The sequence below is a fragment of the Falco rusticolus genome, chromosome 11, assembly GCF_015220075.1.
Source record: "Falco rusticolus isolate bFalRus1 chromosome 11, bFalRus1.pri, whole genome shotgun sequence".
Classification (NCBI taxonomy): domain Eukaryota; kingdom Metazoa; phylum Chordata; class Aves; order Falconiformes; family Falconidae; genus Falco; species Falco rusticolus.
The window spans coordinates 12,650,593-12,671,588 of NC_051197.1; the positions used below are offsets into that span (position 1 = coordinate 12,650,593).

Consider the following 20,996-nt stretch of genomic DNA (forward strand, 5'->3'; position numbering starts at 1 on the left):
TGAGGATGCGTAATTTTGCTGTTGCAAACGACGTATGTTAGATCACAACTAAATAGACCAATGTTTTTTAGTACGGAAGACGCAAGGATGGGTGCAATAAAGGGCTATGAAATCCAGAGTCCATTCTAATAATAATAATCCACTGTCTCTTCTAATACAAAGGCTACTGGGCATCAAATGATACTGGCAATTAACAGGTATTTTTTCACAGACCACACAGGCTGGGAAACATCTTGCTATGGGATATTATACACACTAGACGTTAAAAGTTCAGAGAATAACTACATTCTTCTTTCACTCAGCTGTAGCACACATTCAACATTGACCCACAATTGACTATATTGTATGTGAGTGCACTCCCTGGCTACGTTTTAACTTGTGCTAAATTGTCTATGCTGGATGTTGGCGGATACCTTGCCTCGGTTTTGGCCAATGTCAAATTACAACTCTTAAAAAATGCCTCAGACCAAATCAGGAGATGGCATGTATCATGTAGTGTCCCAGTTAGGCAGTTTGGATGGTAGTCATAATGTTTCCAAGGAAAGAAAATTTAATAGTATAGACAGGAGTTTTACTGTGTTGCTTTGCTGGAGAAAATCCTCCAGCCTGCTTTATTTTAGCATAGACATGGCTTGTGAGACTGGAATTGTAAGACAAATAGTCTGTTCTTCAGTCTGAAAGAGAAGTGAAAAATACATTCTTGGATTTTGAGTTATGAGATGCTCTACCTGTGAGGAGCAGGGAGTTGGACTCAATGATCCTTTATGGGTCCTTTTCCAACTCGAGATATTCTATGATTCTATTAGTTTGACTAAACCCACTATCTCCAGCTTCAAAGTGCCATCAGTAGAGGCTAAAGAAACATGTATTTGGAGGAATCATTGCTATAAGCGTGTTTTGTCCTTACACACTTCCCTGGCATCTAGCACTGGCTCCTGGAAAAGACAGCGGGATAGACTGACCTTCAGTTTGAATCATTGTGGCTGTTTCTTTAGGCAGTAAAATACAGCAGGAATTGCAATGCATGCGTTTCCAGAAAAGCATGGAAATAGCATGTAGGATTTCAAGATGAGCTACAAAAGCAAGTCAGGAACTAGAAAACAGGCCATACTGGGGCTTACTGAGCTCAAACTGTTCAGTCTGTTGAAGAGAATTTACAAATGCTTAGGTGGAAAAAAGAGATCTCAGAGAGACAGGACAGAAAAGAGGGTTCACAGCCACACCAAGAGCCAAATGACTTGGATTAAAATGGAGATTATACAGTTTCAACCCTGGAATTAAATATTAATTATTGGAATAAACTGACCAGTTAGTGCCGGACTCACAGTTGCTTTGCACTTTTTTTGATGATACAGTATGTAATTTTTTAAAGACATCCTTTAATCTAGCTTTCAGAAATACCTGCATGGCATGAAACAAAGAGGATGCAAGTGAGAGATGCTAGACATGGACCCTCTTACCACTGAGCCTATGATCAAATTGGAAATGGATACAGAGCCAGGTATGTCAGCTGCTGTGTGCTTGAACAGATGCAGTCTGCTCTCCTTGGGTACTCCCTGAAAGGCCTGAAGCAAGAGGACTCCTATAGGTTTGTCTGCACTAAAAGCAGTATTAGAGGCACAAAGTAGTGCATTAACTACACAACAAGCATAACCTTACCATGATCTAATAGTGGGCATAGGTTGCTTCAGCAACGCAAAGCCATGCTCCACCAGGGAACTCCTCAGATTTCTGCTCTGATCAAACACAAGTCTCTAGTAAGGACCAGTCTGAATAGTGGTCTGAATTAGAGGAATAGGCTAGAGGTAGGTTTAACAATAAAGTTGTTTTACAGTGTTGCCACACATTGTTGAATTGCTGGTGCTGATCAGCCTGTAAGTCAAGACAGTGAAAGTTTTTTATGTCTTCTGGGACCTGCCAGGACAAGAAGCTTTAGATAAACCGAGTTGTTAGCATTAAGGTAGGAACCATGTCAATAAGACCTCAGCCAAATTTCACAAAACTAAAATTCAGAATCCTGAGCAAGCCAGGAAACCAGCAAAACCCATTTTTCAGCGTGACATGCTCCTCATGACTCGGTACAGGAGAAAAACCCATCTGCTGTAAGCAAACACCAGGAGAAAACATGTGACATGAAAAAGGTGGCGGCAGCCTGCAGAAAGAGACAGATATCACAACTCACATTCTGCAAGGCCAAAGTTGCTTGGAAAATCAAATCCTGCTATCTGAAATATGGATAAAAGTAATAAAAGAAGTACGATGAGAACCAAAAGACTTTTCCCCTGCCAACCACAACAAATGGCTCAGTAATACAAAATGTCAGTTGGCACTTGAAGCACAGTGGATGGCCAGACAGAAAGTGCATTTTTAAATCATTAACACATTGGGAACACACAGATGTGCAGTACAGCTACATCTGTGCATTGTAATTTCTACAGTAGTCACAACTTAATGAATCATCAATTGTGACAAGATCAATGAACCAAACTGAACAACAAACTAAAGCTAGCAAATTCATGCCCGGGGCAAGAGCTAAGGGTTTATTTTATTATTTTTTTAGCACTTTATCATTTTTAGTGTCTAATTAGTAAAAACATGAATCCTCCAGAATCCTTTCCTCTCTCCGTCACCGCCACCCCCCACCCCCAAAAGTCCTACTGCAAAAGATAAAGATTTTATTCATGTTTGCTAAATTCAAGTCTAGATAGTACTCATCTGATCAGCAATTTCTTCCTCAGGACTATGAGCACATGGCAGAAGTTATAAAGTTAGGACGTGTGCTACATGCCAATCAGGTGGACTCTGATTAAGCCTACCACCTCTAGGCAAAACAACTGCTATTTTTTCGATGAGGCCAGATTATTTCTGCAGGCAAAGCGTCAGCTAAGGTTCTCTGCAATGCTACTTTTTGAAGGGATAAATTCATATCCCAATCAAGAAACCAAATCATTTATTTGTAAAGAACACAAACTGAGTTTCCCCCTGGCTTCAACCCATTCAACAACTTCAGTGCTGGGTTTGCTGATGACATATCTACATGCATAATCAAGCTACGTTTCACGCTAGTGATATTCTTACAGGAAAAAAAGCTGCCCTAATTAATCTCCTGGCAGGAGGCAGAAGACAATACCCAATCTTCTTACAGAGAATGGTCCATGCCAGCAAGGGCACTCCTTGCTGACCCTTTCACTCTTTCAGGTGAACCATTTTGATCTCTACCATATGTAGGCTTTCAGTGCATTGGTACTTGCCAGGGGTTCAGCTGGGCTCTTGTCTCCCTTCCAGACAGGCTCCAAGGGACAGCAAGCTCTGTGCTTTGCCTGGCTTGTTTGTCACACATTAGGCACGGAGCTCCATCTGGAAGGCACTTCCTTGAACTGTAGCACTGCTGGCATGCATTACTCTTCCCTGCTGGGACTCAAAGTGAAGGAGATGCAGGCTCACATGAAAAAGCTCATTCTGTTCCTCCTCCTGACCATCTCCGTCTGCCCTTCCTATACCAGATATCCTGACATCCTGGACTATGCGTTCCCCAATTCACTGTCTTCCCCTGCAACAGCTTTTGTTAATATCACCCTGTGTGCCATTTATGCATTTTTCATCAATATGTTTATGACTTCTGTTCACTCTCCAAGGACTTTCTCCTCACTGGGACCAACTGTGACGTTGTCTAAATCAAAGAGACACAGAAAAATAAATTTCAGTATCTCCTTGCTTGTGAACAAAGCACCATTTTGGATCTGTAGCAATAAGAAGTAAGACTGGGGGTTTTAAGGTCTCCAACAGGTTAGTGTGTCCAGAACCTTTCCAGTAGTCTCAAAGTTGCTAAAAGGTCTTAATGCCAATTCTGTTGATGTAATGCTTTGTGCAGCTAGTTTTATTTAAAGCATTCTGCAACCTGTGCTGACAGACAGTCTTAGTGCAGGGTAAATCCCCCCAGTCCCAGCTTTGAACAGCAACACAATAGTGAACATTCGTGCACTACAGCTGGATAAAGTTATCACTCTGACTGCTATTTAGACTTCTCCACTCAACTCATACACCAAGAACTTGGAAAGGTTTCATCCAGGCTGGACTCTTGTGATAAAGGGATTGAAGGAACAGAGCATAGGATTAGCACACAGATGAATTCATTGCAGCATTCTCCCATGGCATCATCCAACCTGCCTCATCAAGGCACTAGACGATCTTGAAAAGACAGATCTTATTATACCTCACACCTGCTGGTTTTCCTTAGGATAAAGGATTTGAAAGAACTACTCTGGAGCTCTGGGCAGAAAGAATCTGAGCAGGTGATAGTGCCAGAAAGAGTCACTACTTCATTATCCAGCTGAAATATCCACAAGAATAAACAGCTGTTAGAAAACTCTATGGGGAAGGCGTTGGTTTACTACTACAACATTAATACTTTCATAAAGATTCTCTGGGCTTCTAAGACAGCAAGTGGAATGCATGTATTTTAGATCATCTTTATACCAAACATGTTTTAGTCACTAACAGCTCAAGTAACAAATTAACAATGAATGGTCATAATAATTACTTCCTTGCATCCAAAAATAGGGCCAATTACTCCTTTTGCTCATTATCTGGGCACTGCATTTTAATAAGCATCAAAAATGTAGAGCCTTCCTGACACCAGACTGTATAAAAACAATACAAGATCGACAAGAGATCCATAAGGACTTGTGAATAAGCATGACTCACAGAAACCAGCTGTCAGAATGATCAATATTACAGGTCTTTAATGCAAAGCCAGCTTTGTTTTATTCAGTCAACATCTCAGACCATGACCAAAAGGTGGCAGTTATGCTATTTTCCTTTTTTCCACAGGAGAGGAAGATAAGGTACTTTTGAAATGTTCTCTTCCACAGGTACAGTAACACCACACATGAAGTATAGTGCTCCCTACACAGGCATCCTCTCTTCTGAACAGCTGTTGTTGCTACAGATTTGTTAGCATGCATTGATATTCCAGTTTCATATTTTTCTGTCTTTCATTTTGAAATACTGACTTCTCCAATAATGGTTTAATTGAGGCTGTGATATTTTTTTGTTTGTTTTTGTGAGAGGAAGAAGAGAAGGCACAGAACATATGCCCAAGATGACTGTACAGAAACTTCCTTGGATGCAGTGATTTATGTTTTCATAGCTGTAAGCACTGCATTCCCTATGGTCATGGTTATCACATTCTGTTCTCTCCATGCTCCATTTTCCATTTAAGAACTTACTCTCCAGTTCTATTAAGTGGATATATTCTCCCACTTCTGCAGAAGAAGTTATAGAAGATCACTGTGGTGCTGTTTCTTAAGTGCCTGTGTAAGTCATGGCATACCAGTAAATGACAACAGGTCACTAAACTTTGAGCAAAGAGTGTCTCTGTTATGAGCAGATATACAAGATAATTTTTCCAAAGTAGTTAAGGACTCAGGAAGGCTTTTCAGGACACCTTGCTCTTGCCCTTCCCTTTTTCCTTGGAATCAAAGCAGATAAACCAAAACATAATCAAGCCGTGTTTCCCATTAACTTCCAATAGTTCAAACAATGAGCTACTAACTTTTTCAGAAGGCTATTCCACAACCTAACCGACTTCAAAGACTCTACAAATACATACCGGCAACTAACTTCATTAGTCAGCAGGAGACAGCAGCAGGACTGACATACAAGCCACAGAGAGCACATCTGTCAATAACAGGTTGCTACAGACACTCTCAGAATGAGGCATCTTGAAAGAGATCCAGCAATAAGAAAGGTCTTTTGAAACATCTGATGCTAAAGATCTATTATTTTAGCTTCTGATGGTCACCAGTAGATGTTAAATCAGACAAGAAATTTGATTTTTTTATTCTGACAAGTTTTACAGTTACAGTTACTCAAATTATCTAAAGGAACTAAGTTCTTGTTTGCCTGTTCCAGATGAATTAAACACATTTCCATTGAAGTGCCTTTTACAATAAGAAACTGATTAAGTTATAATTGTGGGGTTTCATGTCTTTTTTTTAAAAAAAAATTTTTTCCCTCTGAAAGACTTCTAGATCCATATATACGGAATTCACTAGTAAAAGTATTTTCTTCTAACTGCCAGTTCTCCAAACTCAATTTATTACCTGAGAGTTACCAGGTCCAGCCTCAGCCTAGTTATTACCAGATAAACATTTTGAGAGCCTAATTAATTCCGCTCCCTTGTTCACTAATTTTTTTATTAGTAGTGCAACAACAGACTTATCAATAAGTTCCTCAAACATCATTTTTTAAATGACTAGATGCATTAATAACCTCTGCACAAAAGGCAGGTATTAAATTGACAGCATTGTGGAGATGCTGTAAATAAAGAGAACACTCAAAAAAATCAAGCAAAGAGAGCCAAATTGCCTTAAGTGACAGGGATAATGGGGAGAAATACAAGAAATATGAAAAATCCTTGCAATAAGCCTGGCACATATTGCCTGGAAACAAGAGGAGCAAACACAAACACAGGTGCGTTAGAGAAATGCAGAGAAGCTACGCTAGCCAGTGACCAACTGAATGAAAAAAGCAGCTATGATCCTAGCATGCATCTGATCGTGTATCTCCAAAATCCATGGATCCATCAGCGCTTTTGAAAAGACACTTGCAAGGCTCCTTGTCTGCATGTCTCTAGTTGGGGATGCTTCAAAAAAAGCAGTCCCTGAAATAGCATAAGGAACAGGTCCCATAATAGCAAAGGAACGGGTGTAGAATAGGACCACTGAGACCAGGAGAATCCCAAAGAGGACTGGCAGATCACCTATGAAACTGATGTGGGGATTTTACTGCAAGGGGAGGCTTACTTGGCCACCTTCTGGTACAGATCAGGACATTGGCAAGCACACACCTCAATCTAAACACCCTCATTTTCCCAACAAATATATTGACTTCAGGATTTACAATCTGTTATAGTATGCCTATGTTATTCTTGCCTTTTCTTCCTCCATAGTATCTAGCCCAAAAGGCTTACAGACACACATCTCCTCCCTGGCAGCCTTGACTTTGTCGCTCCACTCTCCCACCCTTTTTAGACTACCAGTCTTCCTAGCCCAAGCCTGAGCCAAGGCTTCTGCCCTGGTTTACTGCCTACCAACACAATCAAACTCCTAGTCCTCTCTAAGCTTTCAGACATTGTTGTGGCCACAGGAGTTGGGGCACATGGGAACACCAGCCTTTCTGCAGTGATGTGAAAGGCAGCACTGGTGGTTGCCACTTCCCAGCTGGGACCGATGATCCGTTCCAACAGACAGTCTAAACAGATTAGTTTAAACCACAGACGATTTAATCTGTCTGATTTCAAACTGGAACAAAGATGCAGAAGCAGTCATCTGGTCATCCCTGGTCTCAGCTGAGAGATGGCAACCCAAAGGGACACCTCCCCAACAAGACGGGAACCTGCCTGTGTGAGCACATCTCTGCCAGAGAGTTAAACTGTGCCTCATTTTCCTATTGGACTAGGCTGAATGTTTTGACAGAAGAGCAGGGTAGAAGAACAGCCTGACACACTTTCCGTGACAATCCCCCAGGAAGGTGTAAGATAGCACAGAGTGAGAAGCAACCTGTCTCTAGACCCTGAGCGCAAGAAAAGAGAGAAAATAATACCCAGGACTCAATTATCAATTTTCATATAAGACAGAAGTTACCAGTAGGTTGCCACAAGGCTCTGAATGAGCATCCATGTTTGAGTATCTCCATGAACGTTTTGAGAAATGGAGCAAATAGAAATGAGATAACTGTTACTGGTGACAAAAAGTCTTAGCTGAATATGATTTCCAGTACCAAAACCAGCACTTACAACTGCTGAATAAACTTGGCATAAATTAATTGCATAGTACAAGGAGGTCTGAGAAGTCTTTTCACAGGATATAACTGCACACTTACAACTGCAAGCCACCTAGTACTGAACAATATGAACCCTGCATTAGAGCTTTTGCCGAATTCTGTAGAATATACTTCCTTTTTGTTTGTTTGACACTTAAAGCTCACTTGTTTTTATCTGGGAATTCCCTCCTGAATCGCAGGTGCTGCTTTTAGGTGTCGTAATATCATTGACGCCATTAGCCTGCTGATAAGTATGTGGCAACATCCTGTCCTGTTACAGATGTAATCTCATAGGACCTCATTTAAGAAGCAATATGCAGAAACAGCCACTTGCTGTAAAAGAAAAATGTTGTCAAGATTAAGAGGTCAATACCATTTCAGACACAAGGTTTTATGGGAGTGCACAGCTCCAAAGGGTTCAGCTTGGCATTAACTACGTGATATTTCATATAAAACTTTTCAAAGGTTTTATTTCTTGCTTCATAAACTTGTGGAATGAACCTGGATGTTAACCTTAGTGTATGGCAGTCTTCTGATGGAACTTGCTATCACAGATACATTACATGGTTATGTGCCATTAGTTAATCATTTAAACAGAGATAAGAAATGGAAATGATGGCATTTGGGTCTGATATGTTCTAAAGACCTGCTGACTCTCCTGTTTGGAGGAGAGACCAACAACACTTAAAACTTTTCATCACCTGAGAATATTACTTCTTTGTCTCTCATTCATAGCCAAGAAAGTATTTCTTGTCAAATACTATAAAAAATAAACCATAAGAGTAAGACTAACATTCTTACTGAATCCAATCTTTGAAAGTTAATAAATAAAATGAAGAGAACCAGGATTGAGATGATACATATTCTGCAGCTACCAAAAATTAAACTGCTGGAACCGTTCTTCAGATACTGCAGCAGCCTAGGTATTGACAGCATGGGACGTAATGGCGATACAAGTGAAACATTCTCTGTAAATCTTCTTGGTCTAATTGAAACAGATCGCAAATTCTGCTCAATCTTCTGTATGCTATGGGACCAAGAGACCACCTCTTTCCTCTTGAACTTTTAGGATTCTTCTAGCCACTGTCCAGTACCCGAGAAATGATTATAGAGTTCTTAGCATGATGACAGGGCTCCTCTAAATTGGCTTACCAGACCAATCTTAGGTGACTGGCTGTCGAGCAGCACAATACACTCTTTCCTTGTGAACAATGTTTATACCTTAATAGCATAAGTCCGTGTGAGCTCAGATTTACATTCTTCCAGGTGACAACTCAAACTTCTCAATGAGGCCACCATGAGTAACTGACTTAATGTTTCCCCTTTCAACAAGCATTGGACATGCCATGATTGAACATGACTGCAAAGCAATTGCACTCAGGCTTCTTCATTTCTCTGCACACCACTGTATTTTAGGACATTTCCTTAAGCAGTGAAGCACGTGGAGGCTCACTGTGCTGCAGTCCTTGGAAATGCAATAGTTACAGAGGTTCATTAACCGCCTGCCTCATACAGAAAGTACGTACTATGTGGGTGCTTGTGTAGAGAGAATAAAGAATGCAAGTTCAACCTCTGCCATCACAGCAGTCTTTCTTCACAGGGAGAGACCAAAGAAAGTTGCAACAGTTAATGAACATGAAATATGCAGATGAAAGACCTGTCCTCTCCTAACCAGAGACATGAAGAGAATCCCACCAATCCCAGGAGCAGCAGAGCAGGGGCAGCCTTAATTCATTTACACAAACAGAATGAGCACATGCAAATGGATTCAATTTCCCTTCTATAATTATTTCAATTTTATAACACATTGCTAGAAAGTCTTCTTGGCAAAAGGATGCAAAAGCAATGAAGACAAACATGAACTAAAGTACAATGATCCGACTGATCCTTTGTAACTAACAAACATAAACAAGGATGAAACATAGCTAACTTCTGTTGACTATTCTAATGACAAAAATCACTTTTTAGAAGAGTGTTTACAAAAAGGGCATATTGTTTCAGGCCTTTTGAGATCTAGCTCTCTGCAGAAATCATTTGTAACAGTCAAATGTTTATCATTTACAGTATTTCAAACAGGGTAACCCCAGGAACTGGAATGCAGCTAGCAGATGGTGAAAGAAATTAAGCTCATGACATGGTTCAGTAAACAACAAATTACAATAAGGTGGAGGTGCTTCCCACCCTGGGACAACTGCTGCACTGGGGAACTTTCTAGGGCTCCACTGAAACATGTCAAAACTTAAGCTGACTTCTGTCAGCACAAACCCAGCCAGTAAAACTTAACTTGCTGGGTTACCTTGAGACTGAAACCCAGCATGCAAGCAACCCTTTCCCAGCTCTTCTGTCTGTCCTCTTCACCAGGATCTGCTCTCCTGTAGAGCCTGGAAACACTCTCTGGGCAAACTACATGCCACGTGATTAGGAGTCTGGGACAGGGTCACAGGGTATTTGCATAGATCTGTGCTGGAAATGGAAATTGGAGATGGTATGTTCATTTAACCTACTTAAAAACAAAGGGAAATGAAATTGAACATATTCAGTGACACTTGGGTATGACTGTATGCTCTGGGTTACAGGGGAGTGAAAAATAACTGCTTGCAGAACATTAAGGAACCAGTTACAATCGAATAGTTTCCCAATTCTGGAAATCAAAACGTATAACTGAATGTCCAAGCGGGAAACTCCTGGGAGAAAGGACCGATAATATATTTTGTATTTGAGCCTCCTTCCCCTCCGAAGAATTGATATACTCCTCACTGTCCCTTGAAGACTACTTCTGTGTTGTTTTTCCCCATCTTCCTGTTGGGTGGAGACTGCTGGAAACCACAGACTGAAGGTATTCTTCGGAGTACAGGCAACTAAAGACAAACACTGTTATCATCACCTTTCCTAATACAGCCACAATGCTGAACGTACAAGGAGTTTTGTGGAAGGACAGCACGTAGACACTCCTGCAATCAGCCTGCTGACATATTCTTCCACACTGGCATCCTTGCTACTCACATTTCATATAATCTCCCTATTTAAAAAACTCTGTAATTCTCAACATTACCAATGAATAATATATTTATTAATGTGTTAGTGCCACTAACTGTCCCTGAGGCTTTTCTTGGGAATGTGTGTCAGCTTATTGATTCTAGCCCTCCCCTCCCTGTACTGCTTTCCTCCTCTGCCAGGCAGGCAGGGATGTACTTCTGTGCTGCTTCAGGTCATAATTGGAAAAAAGATAGAAATGTTCAATATGGCTCATACATAATTCAGCTTATCAGCTACCCAGGAGAAATAAGAAGAGAAGGTATATGCACGTCTATTTCTCCTACTATCAACAGGAGAAATAATTTCCAGTTACACTAAGTATACATAGTTTGGTCACAACAGGATTTGCAGTTAGAACGGAAAAATGAGACACGTGGGAGCAGAGAATGAAAGGGTAGTAGGGAACCGAACTGTTAAAAGAGATTCACTTATGTGAGAATTCTCGATTCCTCCAGGAGACTGGACTCATGCTTCTCTCCTAATACTCAGAATGGAAAAAAGTTGGCAATTAGAAAGGATTATCTGCCCCTGATCTGTAAAACATCGCAGAAATCTAAATAAAATAAAGCACCAGCTTAGTTAGCTACAAAGACATCTAATAACAGCCTGCTAAACCCTGACTGTGACTTCTGGATTTAATGTTAAGGCCTATGTTCTAAAGAGCAAATTGTGAAGAAGCATTAAAACTTACTGTTAATAAAGGATTTTTAATGTAAAAATCAATACGTGCTGTGTATTTAGCAGCATGTAACCACGAGGACGTCTATGATAGAACTTTGTCATGCACCAGGGACCACTGCATTAGTCAAATTCTTGAAGGGAAGTGCAGAATGTCTGCATCATTCAAACTGCCACCTGAGAGCAATTACAGAAATTATTTTAACCCCAGAGGCAGAGGGAAAATCCAATCCTAGTTGACAGTCTTGAGGATATCAAGGGTTCCATGTGAAATGTGTCATTTTCAAATAGCTCTATAAATTCATGTTAGGAAAGTAATGGTGTAACAGAGAGGTGGGGCACACTATTTTTTGGAGGCCACTGAGACTAAACACAACCCCAACCAGGGCACCAAGTTGCAATATCCACTCTGTCTACATGTAAGCAAAAAAAGGAATTTTAATAATAAAAAAAAATTCACACCCCCAAAATGCATATCTAAGCATAATCTAAGGCAAATGACACAGAATAAGACACCATGACTGAGGAAAAAAAAAATAATACAGACCTGCCCTTAGAAAGTCTCAGAAAAGAGAATCTAAAATGTTTTTTCTCAAGTACAGATACATCATTACAGAACTCATCTTCATCAGTTAAGCCAACATAAGAGGCACATGTAGCTCTTCATGCTTTGTGAGCAAGCTCAACTCTACATGCATGAGCACATACAAACTGGTATACAGCAAATGTTTCTTAATTTTGTCCATTACGCGAACGTTCAGCAAAGGGTTGATATTGTTCAATTAGAGAGCAAAACACAGCCCCCCAGCCTGCAGATCGTTCCTGACCTTATGGGATCATGTTAAACTACCATTACTCCCGATTAAAGTAAATTTCCAAAGAGAAAAGCAGGCTCTGTGCCTGACTGGTAGTGACTTTTGCTTCTGTGCCTCTTAAGCTGTATGCATGCACATCTTTTCCTGTCTCTGGTGTTTCCTAACATTCCCTATTTATGTGGTGGTCTGCAAGTTTTACCTCATCAGGAAATCAGTAGGACCACCACAGAGCTAAAGAAATACTGTTGTGCTCCTTTATGCAATGCATGTCTCTTGTGGGCCTCTGAACATTTAACATAGAGCAAATAAATTATTAGCGTGTGTGTGCAAGTGCATACATATCTAAGATACATAAAGGCAACTGCAACCAAAGGAAACAGCAATGTCCTTGGAACAGTTGTGTATTCGAGTAGTATCACAAAAATCCAGTTGCAAGAAGCGTTTAAATGCAGATCTGCACGTAACCTGCTGAAAGAGCTCCACTGAGCTTCATGCACTCACATACACGGCTGTAAAGGCAAGCAGTAACAAAAAGGATCTGATTCCCCAGCCCACCCCCAATAATTTTCAAGCCTATTGCACCTGTTATCCTGTTCTTAATAATACTACTACTGAAGAGCAAGCTGATCCTTTAAGATGCCCCACCTCCAGAAACAAGATACACAATCACATCAAGTATTGAATGATTTCTATGATTCCCATCACCACAGTGTCTGAGCACATTACAGTTGTTTAATGTATTCTTTGTCACAGAGCAGAGGGGAAAATAACTATGCTGTAAATGGGGATGGGAGAACAAGGGAAAATAGGTAACTTGTCATGTATGGCTGGCACGCTCACCGTTGGGAAAACCAGTCTCCTCTGGTTCAAAATCATACAATAATAAACACTTTTCAGTCTAGTTTTCTCATTACTCAAAAGTTTCTACATTAATCCATATACAACAAGCAATGTGCCTAAGCCTTTTCCTGCTTGTCTTAGTAAATACAAGGAAAAAACCCAATCCATTCAGCCAAATGCCCTGGATTTGTAACAACTTCATACATTTACAAAATCCTATATATAATCAAGTAAACAATACATTGATATGCTGAAAAAACCACATTTCCTTAAAAGTAGACAGTAATTCTGACATTCTAATATAAAAAAATCATCAACTGACCACAAGTTTTGTATCTAAAACACCGTTCTTCCACAAAACATTCTATTTAGAAGAAACAACATAGCAAGCAAAATAAAACCTGCTCATATAGCAGACAAGGATCAAAATCTATTTAACAGGAGAAACAGAATAACAAGTTGTGACTATGGTTAAAAGTAAACCCAGCTAAATTCCACATCAAACTGAAAATCTGAAGAGTAACCTGAAAAATCTATTCAAGAACTGTGCCAATGTAATCTAGAAGGTACAGCAACATCAATTAAGTTTCTGACAATTCTTACATACCCTGAAGATGGGTATTACATCAAACAAATGAGAAAAGTATACAAATGTCTCTATAGCTAGCCCTCCAAGTGAGAAATGACATACCTCAATCAGACAATACAACTGTAACACTTTAAAGGAAGTTCATAATCTGCAATCCTTTCATGACTGTCTCAAAAATATTACGTTCTATCACTGGGAGAAAACATAGGAAATAATACAGGAAGAACAACACATCTTTTCCAAACCAAGCTACAATATCACCATGTCATTTAAAAGCACCACACCAACATGTAGCTATCAAAGCCAAAGTCATCTTCTGCCACCCGCAAGAAAAAGCTTCCCACTTACCTTCTAACACTGTTAATTTGGCACTCGTGTTTATCTCCCCAACACTATTGGTTGCTGTGCACTCATAGATAGCTTCATCTCGATGAACACGCAGGGGCTGTATCCGTAGAACTGATCCTGATCCATCATCAAACTCAATAACCTTTAACAATAACAAGAAAGCACTTGTTTACTGGTATCTTCTGCAACAAAATCTGGAAGTCAAAACAATCCCGGAGTAGAAAAACAAAAACCAAACCAAGCTCAGTAAGCTATAAAATTCCATGTAATTAGTCAAATGTTCCAAGTCCAGAAATGCAAAAATTTCAGAGTCAAGAACATATTTGTCCTCTAAGGAGGCCAGAACAAATGAAGATCCAATCAGGTTCTTTATGAATTGACTACGGTTGGCAAATTATCAACCTGATAATAAAGATGTGTATCTGATGATTTACAACATCTGAGCCATATTTGCACTAATGGTTTTACTAATCACACTGATAGCAATTTAGTGCCAACTTTCACCTTGATGGAAGAACAGAACAATATACTCTTGTGAGATTACCAGGAAAATATTAACAAAGCTAGAATAAAACCTTGAGAACCTACAGTGCATGCTTACTCCAACCGAAAGTGAGGGGTTTTAATGTCCTTCAGCATCGGGTACTTTGCAACTCTTGCAAATCTGACATAATCAACAATGATGTCGTTACGATTCCTTCCCCAGCATAATAAATTAAGTCCTTAATAAATCATTGCCTTTCCATCCATCCTGCTAAGCTATAACATGCATTATTCTAATTTCTACATGGAAGAAAGTGGTATTTGTTAGTTTGCAGCTGGATCATTATATGCTATGCCTTAATGGCAAGGCTGTGAAGGCACAGCCTCAGGCCACTGTTAATGCCAAACTCATCCTTCTCCCATTACTGAACACAGCAAAAGTTGGGAATATTAACTGAACTGCAGATGGTGACAGCATGAGGGAAAGGCAAATGCCCTCCTCCGGTCACTTGGGAACTGCAGGGGCAGATGAAGAGACTAAGCTATACTTCGTCCCACACACATAAATGTCAGCGTAGGACCTGCATTACTCCATGCAAAAATTTTAACCTATTTTCAAGAGTTCTTTCTAGGAGTCCTTCTCACAGCATAAAGGCCAAATGAGTGAAAACAGGAAGGAGAAAAATAATGTGCACCACAAGACTCTGCAGTGACAGCAGAAATAGGAAGACAGCAAAAGGTAACGAGGACCACCACAAATCTGTTTATTCCTCACACTGGAAGGAATAGCTCTTCTGTTCTAAGGAACAGACACAGCTTGCAAAAACCCCTAAGCTGGGGTCAGACAGAGAAATACGAACATCAGCGCAGTATGTTGCAGGAGATAATTTTTTTAAAAAAATTACTCATTTTCAAATTAAATATGAAACTGTGACAAAATGCTAAACTTTCTATAACCTTTACACAGGATAGGGTTACTGCCAAATTTTAAAACAAGACGAAGTCAGATACTGAGATTAATTCACTCCAATTTAGTCCATGATAAGGACTAAAAAGCTAAGAACTAAAAAGCTAAAAGATGAAACAGCAGAAAAGCTCTTTTGCCCTTACTCTTCTTTGAACAAACACTCTGTGTGAGAGGAAAGGAGCCACAGCTACTAATGACCTGACAGATGCTGAGACAAAAATGCTGTTCATTTGCTAACGATGGATAAGTTTTTTGTGTAATAACCCAGCATGTCTACATCAGATTTGTTTATTATTTTTTTCATTTAAACTTAATTCCAATTTTCTTCCAAATAAAGAGTATCCTAGTAATGAGGCAAAATTAATAGTTATTCAGCAAAAAAAGGTATTATTCACTATCTCATAACACAGTAAGAATGCCTCAACTATGTATCAAAACTGTGTGAATAAAGGTATGAAATTGCTCGTATAAATGCATATAATATGGCATAGCCCTTTGATCAGCCACAATAAGTACCAAGTTCATGAACTATAAAGGTTGTATCTACATACAAATTATAATGTTTCATTGGTTACTATACAACAAAACTTAACCTTTATTAGGGAAAAATAACAATGTAAAACAAGGTTAAAATTGATTACTTTAATCAAGGTTTTCCGCTCACATACAAAATCACGATTAAAATTGGTGACTTGAATCAAACCATTCTGGGCAGCAAAGTCATCTTGTGCTCCAGTCAGAAAAGCAAAAACATCAAAGACAGCGGATTAGAGGAAAGGCAGCAGAATTGTAGAAGGGTCACGTTTCCAAGGGCAGTTTTAGAGAAAAGAGCCCAACTCCAGAAAAAGAAAGTGGAGAAGAAGGTGGAGAAAGTCAGTGAAAATGTATCTGCTATTTAAAATACGAACCAAACTGGATGCTTTTTCAAAAGCATTTCTGATACCTGCTCTTCACTCCTACTTCCTCTCAGACTTCAGTTCATGGGGAAGTTAATTCACCCTTCAGGATGACTTCACCATTCACTTTCCAAGCGCCTTTCTGGGAGAGACGGCAGTAGCCATCACTTAGAAAGCCTTCCAACAATGTTTTGGCATCCCACTTTTGAATTCCACTGTGGACAGCAGGCCAAGGAGGTGCCTTATCTATCAATTTTCACAATGAAACCAGAAAATTACTGCTAGATCAAACTCTTATCCACCATCCGGTTCGGTGTATGCCCCAGTCTCCCATCTGGAGAAGAATGTCCTATGGATGTGCTTCCAGTGCTCAAAGGACAACACTTGCTCTACAGGTTGCACTGCTGCAGGGAAGGAAACTTACTTTAAAGCTCTAGATTCTATATGGTAGTGATGCAGATATGCAGGGTTGCAATGATGACTATTGTGTAATTAAGACCTGCAAGCATTAGACTGATTAGAGATATTTTTTTTTTTTTTTTTTTTTTTTGTAATTACCTCAAACCGCTGAGAACTGACTTTCTTCCCCTTCTTCATCCATGTGATACGAGGTTTGGGCTCTCCTGTTGCCTGACACACAAAAGAGGCCACTCCTCCAGAAATCCCAATCTGATCTTCGGGAGCTTTCATAAATGTTGGCTTGCCTGCAAAAATAACCAAATCACCCTCATGAGGACACAACATCAGATAAGCAAGGAATGTGTCATGTTAATCTAAATTCTAAGATAATTGGTGCTCCTACTACAAATCCAGGTTGAATGGCCTCAGCCACACAAATTCAGTGCAGACTGCAGCATGACAGGTAGAGTTTCTGCTTCAGTACCCTTTTTTCCCTGAAATTAATAAAGACCATCTGGCTTGTTGGTAAAAGAGGGCAATAGAGGGCTCCCCAAAGCCCCCTGGGCATTCATTCAGGTATATGACAATTTGGAACCATTTTTAATTTATTTTTTTTTTAAATAAATGGATTTTCTCAGGTTTTTAACATAGTCATAGCACTGGAAATTACAGAACAGCTGACACAACAAATCTATAAAATTTGCTATATATTGACATTAGTTTTCCTGAAAGCTGTTAAGACATTCATACAAATTAACAGATACAGTTTTAAGTACACAAATAACAACCTGTAATTCATTTTAAATGTTGACTGTTATAAAAAACCCTACAGTCTGTAAGTATCTGGAAACTTGCACAGGCTGGCCTATGCCTGGTAAGAAACTGATCACTAAAAGTGAAAGTCAGCAAAGAAACCAAAGTGACATTCAGGCCTGAAATACGTGGCAGAAATATTTTTAAAAAAAAAATATTAACATTTTAATAATCAGTAAGTTTCATGGAAATACAGTTGTGTCTTCTGGATTTACATGACAGACTCGCATGGATTAAAAAAGCATGAGGTTGAACATTTGTTTTTTATTTTGTACTCGCTGTATAAGAGAATTCTGCAACATGTGATCTGAAAATCATGTTGAAACACTGCTTTGTTCAAGTGAGAAATGTTTGATGATCTCTTATCCCTATAAAGCACCAAAACATTCAGCCCCACAGAGGGAGTCACCAGCGTCCACCCATGATGTCATTCAGCGCACAGGTCACACTAAGGCCACATTCCAAATACAATTCTGACTGACTACCTCAGGGAAGAACCTGACCTATAAATGTGGCAGAGACAGCTTCTGGGATGTAGAAAGGTGGAGAAACCTGTTCAACACCAAGCCGTTGAACCAACGTCCCCAGCAGATCCGGCAGTGGTTCCACACCTTCACGTTCTGGCCGTGCCCGCAAGTATGCCCTTGAGGAAGACAGGGACAACATCTGCAAGCTCAGGTGCTTTAAACACCAAGCTTTTGATGCACTGAGGGCTGTTTCCCCCACCTAGAAGGGATACATATTCAGTGACCCCAAAAGATGACAGTCTTCAAATACACTTTCCTAAAATATAAGAGATTAAAATGCTGAGGGGACGGCTGCACATTGCAGCTGAGCCGGTGTGGCAGCCTGCAGCTGCTGAAGAGGGCAGGGGACCTTGTTCTGCTCCTCATGGCCTCCCCTCCTCTCCCTGCCTCCAGACACCGGCACCCAAACCCCTACGAGCAGCTCCAGCGTCACCAGAGTCTCTGAGGAGCAGCTTTGGGCCCCTAACCCAGCAGAAAGCCACCTCTTCTTTTCTAAGCAGGGTAGGGAGCGCAGCAGCTCTGGGCAGGATCAGAGAGGGTGAGGGGGCACTGCAAGATGGCGTCCCTCCCTCAGCATCTGCAGGCTGGTATCCGCCACCTGAAGCTGCCGAGCGCAACTTCACCCCTCAACAACGATCTCTGAAGACTTTGCTAAAACAGTAGTAACTCCTCAGTCCCACTTCCACCTTCTGGTTTAGCCCACACTTACGCAGACCCTCACTGTCCCTTCAGCATGGCACAGCGTGACTCAACACAGACAGCAGCTCGACCCAGTGACATACTCCAGCTGCTGCTCCTGACAAAGCCCAGAGGCTGGGCTCTGCCCTATTCCAGTGTGGATCAGATCAGGGAGACCGCTGAGGGCCCAAGATGCTTCTCACTTCACACACACACACCCCCCACCCTTGTCCATACAGGGTGCTGAGGTGGGCTGCAGGAGGGTCTCTGTGTGGAGGGATCATGGCTGCCCTGTGCTGCTGGACACAGCCAGCTCCACACCGCAGGGCACAGCCAAGCCTGTCATGGCAGTGCCTCTGTGGTAACAGGTTTAAGAAGGGGCAAAACACCTCATGGCTGGGAGGAGTAAGGTAAAAAGTGTGAGAAACAGCCCTGTGAGCACCTAGGTCAGAGGGGGACGAGGAGCTCCAGGCACCCGGGCAGACTCCCCTGCAGCCCAGCGTGTGGCAGGTACTGCCCTGCAGCCCACAGCTGGGTGGGCATCTGCCAGCTGGCCACAGCCAACCCACCACAGCTGCAGGGTGAAGGACGAGGCCAGACCTGGTGGTGCGACATGCAGAAGCAACCACCTGCTGAGGAAACGCTTAGCAGAGAAGGGCTGGTGGCATGCCACTCCTGAGGCAGCAGGACAGCAGACCCTTTCAAAACCTGCAACATCAGGTGTTCAATGCAGACTGTGGTCATGTGCTGGGGAGCTGACCCACCGCTCACATGGACCGTGGGCACCAGGGGACACACCGACCCTGAGCCCAGGTGATCTGGGGGTCACTACGGCGCAGGCCTGGACCTCTACTACTGCTGCTTGCTCAGCTTTATTTCTGAAAGGCCTTCACAAACAGTGGATCCACCAAGGTCAGCTCTGTCCCCACAGAGGTGGATACACGTGCTCTTGTCTTCAAAAAGCTTCTGTGAAGGAATATGAGACCTGAACTGACCACAGGAATTCATCACACTCAGGTGTACTGAACATTGCCATCCTTGGCGAAGGGAGCCCCAGGACTGCACAAAGAAAATAGCTCAAAACTCAGAAGATGCCTTTTAAGACATCATGGCTGCTGTCTGCAGTCTTTGGCACATTGTCCTGACATGAACAGCAAGCAATTATTAAGTGTGCTTGCTTAACTGATGCTGATTTCACATATTTACTCATCTATAATCATGTCTATTTCTACTTAGTTTGTATTTACATATATCTGTGTTTATTCACCTCTCATCTATTCCAGTGAAATGTTAATTTACTGCTCAGGCTGCTAGTGATTGCAGTGTGATTGACTGCTTTGCTATGCAGTGTGCTGAGCTGAAGTCTTGTATTGCATTTCAGCAGCTGATTTGTTTTTTTTTTATTTTCTGTTATTTACTCTATGATCTTAGTAAAATAGTGTACATTTTTCAAATGACAAATACAGCAGAATCCAAAGACTTCTGTCCTTGAAGAACACAATGCAATTATATCTCTCACTGTACACCTACTCCCCAGCTCGTACACTGAGGACTTATTTTACTTTTGTACATTTAAAAGAAAAAAATCAATACTATTAAAAACTAGAACAAAAGGAAACCGAATGCTCACCTGCAGTAAAACCTAAAAAACCTGCTGCTTTCTTCAGCTTGAATTTACACCGTTGTAATGAATCTTTTCCCCCTGCACATTTAATTGAGCAACACTGATTTCTAGAAACTATCTAAATCCACCGAGACTGGTCACAAAAGTATACCTGTATATAAATCAAATTTTCACACAGTCTGGGAAAGGATATTTCTATAAAGCCATTTTAAACATTTGTATGCCCTGAAGTTTTGAAATGGAAGGAAAGTACTAATTAAGTAAACCTAAAATCCTGAGTCCAGGCCCCAGGACAATTGAGCTGGACATAGGCATACACATTTTTATACTGATCGGTAACTGTTACCACAAATCCCAAAACTTATCTCAGTGAGAGCTAACAGAAGCGTGACAGATCATCCACAAAAATGATGTCTGTGGAAAATGCATGTTAAGTGGACTAGACTACCTCCACACCTCTCCTCCAACCAACATCTCTT

The 20,996-nt window shown here is 40.9% G+C and overlaps 1 protein-coding gene across 14 annotated transcripts in view; it reads right to left on the reverse strand.

The window, feature by feature from the left end:
* Positions 1-20,996, reverse strand: part of PTPRF (protein tyrosine phosphatase receptor type F) — a 392,629-nt gene that overhangs the window by 184,097 nt on the left and 187,536 nt on the right. For all 14 annotated transcript variants that reach the window (XM_037403550.1, XM_037403535.1, XM_037403536.1 and 11 more), the window contains 2 exons: positions 17,035-17,180; positions 14,131-14,272 (listed from right to left, as the gene is read on the reverse strand). In XM_037403550.1, coding sequence (XP_037259447.1) covers positions 14,131-14,272; positions 17,035-17,180 — 288 coding nt within the window. The remainder of the gene's footprint in view (positions 1-14,130; positions 14,273-17,034; positions 17,181-20,996) is intronic.